Source organism: Gekko japonicus, unplaced genomic scaffold (genome assembly GCF_001447785.1).
Source record: "Gekko japonicus isolate JY-2015 unplaced genomic scaffold, Gekko_japonicus_V1.1 scaffold1059, whole genome shotgun sequence".
Taxonomy (NCBI): domain Eukaryota; kingdom Metazoa; phylum Chordata; class Lepidosauria; order Squamata; family Gekkonidae; genus Gekko; species Gekko japonicus.
Window position 1 is genome coordinate 120,910 of NW_015159745.1, and position 9,022 is coordinate 129,931.

Genomic DNA, 9,022 nt, shown 5'->3' on the forward strand with positions numbered 1-9,022 from the left:
ACCCTCCTACTGTAAACCTCTGATTCACCCTTCATGCTGCTGCCGTAGGTCCCCTTTCCCCCCCAAGAGCAGCAATGGAATGAGAGGAGGGAGGTGCCTTAGAAGAGTACTGGGTACGATTGTCCAGACCCCAGCTGGGCTATCCAGCCTGTAGCACTGCAGAGACACGATGCAAGGGCCAAGTGATGGCACAAGGCATGCCTACAGCACGTGGCCCAACATTCTAGCAAAGTCCTTCCGTGCCTTCTGGTGCTTAACAAAATTCCATAGCCTGTACTTCTTGCAGGACTTCCAACAGCCCTCCAACACTTATAACTTGGCCTGCCTGATCACTTAAATGTATTCTCACATTTCTTGGATTACTGGCTGCTAACTACCATACCTCTGTCTTTAACGTTTTCCTCCGAGATGGTTTTTGTGTCACTCAGCACCTTCTCTGAAGCAGCATGGATCAATTTATGACGTGTTACAATTTTGGGATCCTCCAAACTCCCAGGCACACACTAGGGGAGAAAACAACAACCTCAGTTACTGAACAGCAGAGGACAGGAAACATTTGAGTCTTCTAGTCATGTTGCCAAGGCTGTGGACCAGACAGAATAGCTTCTACTTAGCTGGAGCAATTAGCAGCAGACATAAGGGGATCACTAAGGTCACATGACAGAACAGAGACAGCTGAATCCTGTGAAACCTGGAAAGCTTTTCCCAGGGATGTTCCTAGATTGGGTGTAAAGGTGTATTCTGAAGTTCCATGTGGCCCAGGCACACACAACTGGATTCAGATCCAAACTGCAGCATGTGGAAAAAGAGTGCTTAGCCCTCCCCACAACATCTGAAAGAGCCCTGGGAGGGGCACCATTCACTGTTTGAGGCTGCACAGATTAATTACAGTCCCAGAGGAGGACAAATTGTATCTGGTGTGGTCCTCATCTGAACTGGGATCATGTGTGTCTGGGAAGCACAGAACTTCAGAACAAGCCTCTACACCTGAAACAGGGCCATCCCTCTGAGAAAATACATATTCAGAAAGGCCCTTAGGCAGGAAAAGAAGGCAACTGGCTTTGAGGAAATCAAACCCTCTCTGAAGAAGAGAAGGAACAAATGAAAGATGTTGTCAATCAGACAGAGCAACTAAACAGCTAAGCTGACAACGCAGTATCTACATTTTTGCTATCCAAGACAGAAGGAAATTTTTCATAATATACACAAGGTGTCGACATGAAGCCATTTCAGATGGCACTACTAAAGACTCTTTTACTATCACTGCCTTGCTGGACTGTGAAGAGTGTGTGCCAGGGCAATGGAAAGAGTTGTGGTCTTAAGTGAAGTGCCCAGTGTCAAAAAGTATGTCAACCCAGATCTGGACCCAGGACTACAGAAGATGTTTGCCTCTACAGCTCTGCATCTACACAAGCACTGTGATGCAGACCAACAACCCCTGGCCTCCATGAACACAGATGCAGCAGCAGACCAGAGAGAGAAGCCGTGTTCTGGCAGAGGACAAATGTTCCTGCACAGAAGCCATGAAGGAATCTCTTCTCCATCACGCAGCACATTTCTCTCCCCCTCCTGAGTCATCCTCAAACAAAAACTGTTGCCTAGCTAGAAACAAAAGAAGTGATTAAGCCTTCCTGCCACCAGTACAGATAATGCCTCTGGCAAGCATTGGATCGTTAAAGTGAAACACTGGACCATCACCCTCCTTCCCCCTTCCCTTGTCTCACACATTCCCCAAGAGGTGTCACTCCCTGCCACCCATCACCCCTAAATTGTCCAATGGTTGTTTCCTTTGTCTTACCCCTCCTGAAATATTATTCTTTTTGTCTACAGTTCCTGAGAACCAGTGACCACCTGGCTATTGCCTCAGGTCACAATTTGGCTATTTGAGGGGAGCCCTCCCTGAGCTCTCTCTCTCTTTGCCTCTACCCACCTTGTTGGTTCCATCCCTGATCAGTTTGGAATCACTCCATGTGTGTCACTGGCCGACTCACGATCCATTCCCCTTCTCATTTTGTTCCTTTTTTGCTGCAAGTTCTACTCATCTTGCCAGATGAGTTATCTTGCCAGATAACCCTAACCCTTCATAGGAAGCTCGAGTGGACAGCTTACGACAGTTCAGTATGACATGGTCTATACTGTCCTTGAACTTCAGGATACTCCAAGCCATGAGCTTGAGAAGCTGCACATTGTGATGCAGAATCTGCCCCTTCCCTGCAAGGAGGACATCCGCGACTGGAGGAAAATGTATGAAGGAGCCCTTGGAGAGATGGAGCAGAATGGGGAACCAATGTTGCCGGGGCCACCATGGAGTCACTAAGAGGCAACGAGGTTTCTCCTGTATTTTTTTGACTAATACTCTGGAGATTAGTGGAATAGGAGGGAATAGGAACATGTACATGCGTGACTACGGGAAAAGGAGAAAGTCGCTTAGAGACAGGGGATTCATCCCCACTCTTGAACAGAACAGACAACATTTCCTGTTGTGGTGTGTAGCAAACACATCCATCTCCGGATGGCCCCATAGGTGAAAGATCGACTGGAGGTATTGCCAGTTGATCTCCCATTCGTGCTCCGACGCACCGCCCCTGCTCTGGAAGTCCGCTTGGACGTTCAGAGTCTCCGGGAGATGGGCGGCTTCCAGGGACGTGCCCCACGACAGACAGTCTTCCCATATTTCCAGGGCTAGATGACATAGTCCCCTGGATACTGTGCCTCCCTGTCTGTTGATATAGCAGAGGGCCATGGTGTTGTCCGTGAGGACAGTGAATACCTGCCAAGCCACAAGGTGTCAAAAGGACCTGAGTGCATACTGCACTGCCAACAGTTCTAGGAAATTGATGTGATGGTGGGCTACTTGGGATTCCCAATGAGCCCCGACACAAAGTCCTTTGAGATGTGCACCCCATCCCAAAAGGGACGCGTCTGTGGTTAACGTGAGCGTAGTCTTGGGTGGTGTCAGCAAGCTGACAATATTTTTTTTCTTCCTTCATGTATGCACTTGGTTGCTTTCGCTTTCACGGAGCTCCCACTAGGAGATTTGCAGGGTCCGTCCACCAGAGTAGGGAGTGCAGGACAGGCAGTGTGATGACTAGATGGAGGGATTGGGGATGACACTGTGGGCAGAACCTCCTGACAAACCACAGCTGCAATGGTTGCATGCATAGTCTGGCACAGACAATGACATTGGAGGTAGCTGCCATCAAACCCAGCAGCTGCTGGACTTGCTTTACAGTGGCCGTTCCCATATCACGTAAACGATTCACCAGATCAACAATGTCTTCCACTATCTGCGGAGGGAGGAAGGCTTTGCAGATGACAGAGTCCAGAATAGCTCCTATAAACTGCACTCTCGTGGCAGGGAGGAGCATAGACTTTTGTAAGTTCACCTTGATTCCCAAGGATTTTAGGACAGTCAAGGTTAGTTCGACATGGGTGAGCAGGGATGCTTCTGAGTCTGCCACTAGTAGCCAGTCGATGTAAGGAAAAACCTGGACACCCTTGAGGCGGAGGTGTGCCACTATGACTACCATGATTTTCGTGAAGACCCGAGGGGCCGTGGACAGTCCAAACGGGAGGGCTTTGTATTGGAAATGTCTGTTGCCTACCGCAAAATGGAGGAAGATGCGGTAGATAGGATGGAGACGTGAAAGTAAGCATCTTTGAGGTCCAAAGTCACCATCCATGTCAGAAAACAACATCTGGAGGATTGGTGTCAAAGACAGTAGCTCCGTCGGTTCCGGGAACTGTTTCAGTGCTGACGACTGGAGGCTGGAACCTTTAGCAATCCCGATTGCAGTGGTTTAACAAATTTCGATGCCAAGGAAGGGTCTCGGGAAATCCGTGAGGATGCAGATTGGCGATCCCACTCAACGGGGATGTGGGGGAAGCCATAGCATTGATCCCGGGAGGGGATAAGCCCCGTACAAATATTGCCATTGGCATTGATCTCATTATGGGGGCTGGAACGATGTCAGAGACTGATCTTGATCATCGGGCCCGAAGGGTGGTAAGGGGACAATGGGATGGGTCCCTCATTCCCGATGAAGGCTCTCAATAATGGGAGATCGTTACAGGGATTAAAAATCAAAGGAGAGGAATACAAGTTGAGAGCTTTTGCGGATGACCTGGTATTTATTACAGAAGAACCTAAAAACTCGATCAAAGAACTAATGGAGGTAATAAGAGAGTATGGAGCAGTAGCAGGTCTGAAGATAAATACCACTAAAACGAAATTGTTGGTAAAAAACTGCGACGCAGGCGTCAAACAAGAAATAAAAAACCTGATGGAGATGGACATAGCAAAAAAAGTTAAATATCTAGGTATTGTAATATCAAATCGGAGCAGCACCTTAATTGAAGATAATTATACCAAGCTGCTTGAAGAGATAAAGAAAGATCTAACAAAATGGAAAGATCTACATATATCCCTGACAGGAAGAATAGCCGCGATAAAAATGAATATTTTACCTAGATTTCTATTTCTTGCGCAGAACATACCAGTAGTAAAACAGTCAAAGTACTTTGTAGAGCTTGACAAACTTACTAAAAAATTCATATGGAATGCAAAAAAAGCAAGAATAAACTTAAAGACACTACAGGATAGAAAGGAAAAAGGAGGCCTTGGATTACCGAACTGGAAATTATACTATCAAGCAGCCAGCATGGGATGGATAAAAGAGTGGATCAACCTTCAAGATGAAAGGTGCTTAAAACTAGAAGGACACGAACTACCCATGGGATGGCATGCTTACATTTGGTATGGTAAAGATCTATCGCATCAACATTTTAAAAATCATACAATACGAGCAGCTCTATTAAATGTATGGCAAGATATAAAGGGAAAATTTTATGTAAAGACCCCTAAATGGGTCTCACCCCTCGAAGCTTTTATAATGCCAACGTTGTTACACAAATACAACAGAGAAACATACGATAAACTGTTAGACTCTACAAATAAGCTAAAATCAGAAATAGAATTACGAACACAATGCAATTTAAAACTTTCCTGGTGGGAATGGGCACAATTAAAATCAACATACCAAAAAGACTCGAAAACAGGATTCTACGTAGATAAGACAGAGTTAGATAAGATTTGGTTGTCCTCCAATGATAAAATGGTTCAAAAGGTATATAGAATCTTACTAGAAGAATATACAAAAGAAGGAGAGAAAAACATTGCTGCATGGACATGAGATATAGGTTACGAAATACAAACAGACAAATGGTTAAAGATGTGGAAGCTAATTAAGGTTATGAGGGCAGCTAGCTTCAAAGAAAACGTGTTCAAAATGTATCATAGATGGTACTGGCCGCCAGAAAGAATAGCTAACTATCCCAACACCTGCTGGAAATGTAAAACAAGTGTTGGAACCTTTTACCATATGTGGTGGCAGTGTCCAAAAATGCAAAAATTTTGGATATGTATACAGAAAATGATACAAGAAATATGTAAAGTGAGACTGGATCTAGTGCCAGAGATATTTTTACTTAACCTACTTCCGGAAGGTATAAACTATAACGATAAATATGTGATATTATATACAATAACCGCAGCAAGGATTTTGTGGGCAAAATATTGGAAGCAAGATGTCACCCCAAAACAAGAGGAAGTGGTAAAAAAATTGATGGAAGTAGCAGAAGTAGACAAGCTAAACCTAATTTTACAAGGGAAATATGATGAACTTTTTGAAAAGAGATGGGTGGGAATGTATATATGGTTAGAAAATGTATAAATGACTCGAAGGTGTATGTATATTTGAGAGCTTAAGATGTACAAAAAAACCAACAAATAAAACGTTAAAAAATTAATAATAATGGGAGATCGTGGTATCTGAGTCAAATCCAGCTCCGGATCGGAGTCGATGGATTGGTTGGAGCGAAACGAAGGTGAACAAAGTGCACCCTTGTGATTGCCCTCGACTCAATGAGGCAAGCAAAGCAGCTCTGGACTGAGCGTCAGTCTCAGTTCGGTGAGGACTCAATGCTTTATCGAGAGAGCCTTTCTTGTGCTTCTTATGCTTGCTGTCGAATGTCCTTGCCCGTCTTCCGGATCTTGGAAGGGTTATGGGCTTCAGACTGTTGTGCCTGAATCGGGTGCTTGGGCACCAATTTTTTGGCATCAACCAGGGCCAATGTCGAAGACAAAGCGGCCGCCAATTCCAATGCGGGCGTCGACATCGAAGTGTGTCCAGGCGTGTTTTGTGACAAAGATTCCACTGGAGACAGCTACACATGGAGTCTTGCTGCCCGATTCTTCCTGGTCTGTTTGGAGAACTTGGAACAGTGGGAGCAAGCGTCAACACGGTGCGATTCCCTGAGGCACAGGAGACAAAGAGAGTGTCCGTCGGAGGGGACAATTTTTCTGCCACAAGTCCAGCACCGTTTGAAGAAACCCTATCTCTGCTGGGTGTTTTCAGCTCAGTTGAGGGCCAGCTGGAGAATGACCTAAAGGCTCAGGTCTGCCAGCACTGAGAGGAGCCCGTGCCAGTCCTATGCATGAAACCTCAGGTGGGAGAGGCCTGCCACAATGGTTTCCCAGCACTGAAGGTGCTTGTACCACTATAGATGTTTCTGCCGTTGTCCAGTCCCAATGCCTTGAACCTCAGGCAGAAGAGCTATCAAAACTAGTGGGTCAGCCTTACTCTGAGCCGGTACAGTCTACACAGATTTGCATAGCTCTGCCTGGTGCGAAGGGAGGTGTGACCACTTTGGACGACCTCCCCCACTGAAGGAGAAGAAGAATATCATATTAACACAGAAAATAAAACTCTTTTGTGTCTGGGTAAATGATTCTTAATGGGTGCTAATCTACAAATGGGGAGAGGAGGGGATGTCTGCAGTTTAGTAGTTAGGGTGTTTGACCAGGGTCTCAGCAAACTAGTTTCAAACCCCCAATCTGCAATGGAAGCTTGATAATTTTCTGACAGCTCAAGGTTACAGGCAGCCACTTGTCTTCACTACAAGGGGTTATGGCAGCAAGTGAAGCCGTGTCACCTCACACTCCTCCTCCCACCCTGAGGATAAAATCATAGATACACATACATATATCCCCCAGATACACAGCAGATAAGACTCAAACCTAATATTAAGAGTTGGCCACCATAAGGCAGAAGGGTCTGATGCCTGTGATTTTCATCTCATATGCATATATTATAAATATGCCCATTAAAGAGAGTTGATTGGTCTAGAACAGGTATGTCCAACCGGTAGATCGCAATCTACCAGTAGATCGCGGAGGAGTCAGAGGTAGATCACCAGCCCCACTTGGATCTCACTAATGGTCTCACTAATGAGCAAGAGCGAAGTTTTAAAGATTGCGCAAGATCAGCCTGGATCAATACTTGACCTACATTTAACACAAATAACTCTGAATAAAAGTTAAAGAAAGTTATTGAGACAGTTAAATAAAGTAATAACTCAATAAAAAATAAAAAATGTTAGTTCTTTCTGGATCTTCGTCTCTCTGTTTTGTTTTTGCTTATTTTGCTTACCAGTAAATGACAGAAGGTGCATTATAAATGGGGGGGGGGGGAACCCAACTTTAGTGGGTTAAAATCTAATTTGAAACTTTATTTTCATGGTGGTAGATCACCGGCACTTTTGGCTGGAAAAAATAGATCACTACCTGTTCGAAGTTGGACATGCCTGGTCTAGAATACTGTTTTATGTTCTATTTTTAAAAACATGTTCTGAGCCTGTTTGCCATCTTAGATCCTCTCATGGCCTCCCTTTCAGCTTTCAAATCAGAGACTCTTTATAGAATGAGATGGGCTGTCTGAATTTAATGTAAAGGAATTCAGTGAGAAGCTTCTATTTGCAACATTACTGGGTTATGCAAGCAGCAGTTCAGGCTGTTCTTAAAAGAGAAGATACCTACCTCTCTATTCTTCAAATATATTTTTATGACATTTCTGCGAGTAGGTACCAGCATGTCCCATCTGTCTCCAAAGAGTCTGTCCTGTTGGACATGCTGCCTACTCATGCGCCACAACTACTCCCTACAAACGTAAGCATTCTATCCACGTCCATGATGCCAGGGCAAGTTTATTTTTGTGTTTTCCTGGAGTGACCTTTTGCAAACAACAGCTGACTTCATCAGCGGGTAGTCCTGATCCCAAGCACAGAGATTTGAAACTGAATGACTGCATAGGCTAAATAAAACTCAAAATTAAGTAGACCCAAACTTTATTCCAGCAGCCTGCTTACTAGCTAATTAATTGCCTAAGAAAACAGATCAAGGTGGGTAGCCATGTTAGTCTGCCTGTAACAGTAGAAAAAAATCCAATAACACCTTAAAGACTAACAAAATTCATGAACTTTCATGGCATGGCACAAAAACTAAATTTGAAAACACGCGTTGTCATCGATTCTTAGGATTTTTACATGCACTCCACAAGATTAACTAAATTCACACATCACATCACAAAACACATGGATTCTCTGTTCTGCAGCATTACAATAGTGCAAAAACGTGGATTCAAGGTGCAGAGCCCTCTGGACTTTCATGATTTCCACATGGAACATTCCAGTATAGACCATAAAATCACAGATGGCATTAATGCAGTGTACCACCAAAAAAAGAGTGCATCATGGTGCCAGCCCATGGCAATATGCTTGGATGCCTACCAGTTTTATGGTACTAGTATGTACTTGTTTTGTGTAGTTCCTGAAAAATCACTCTCAAAACACAGATCATATTCCTGTCCACAATTTTTTACTATTTTTTAAAAATCCAGAACACCATGGTTATTACCATGACACGGAAACGTGTAACAAAAGCACTGATCCTCACAATCTCTACGCAGAATATTCCAAAATGCAGTGTGAAAGGAGGGATCACCTCCACGTCCACAGCTTCCACTATAAAGAACTGCATCTCTGGGACTTCTAGGTGCCACCATGGTGCAAAAACATCCAAGGTACAGAGGGCCAGGGTCCTGTCTGTTAAAGGAGAGTATCAGACCCGCTAGATGGAGACCACCGAATGAATCATCTGACTCACAAGCCACTAAATGATTGGGGG

The 9,022-nt window shown here is 44.5% G+C and overlaps 1 protein-coding gene across 1 annotated transcript in view; it reads right to left on the reverse strand.

Annotated features, from left to right (window-relative positions):
- UBAC1 (UBA domain containing 1) overlaps positions 1–9,022 on the reverse strand; it is a 105,542-nt gene that overhangs the window by 95,608 nt on the left and 912 nt on the right. Inside the window, exon 2 of the mRNA XM_015405490.1 lies at positions 383–503. Coding sequence (XP_015260976.1) covers positions 383–503 — 121 coding nt within the window. The remainder of the gene's footprint in view (positions 1–382; positions 504–9,022) is intronic.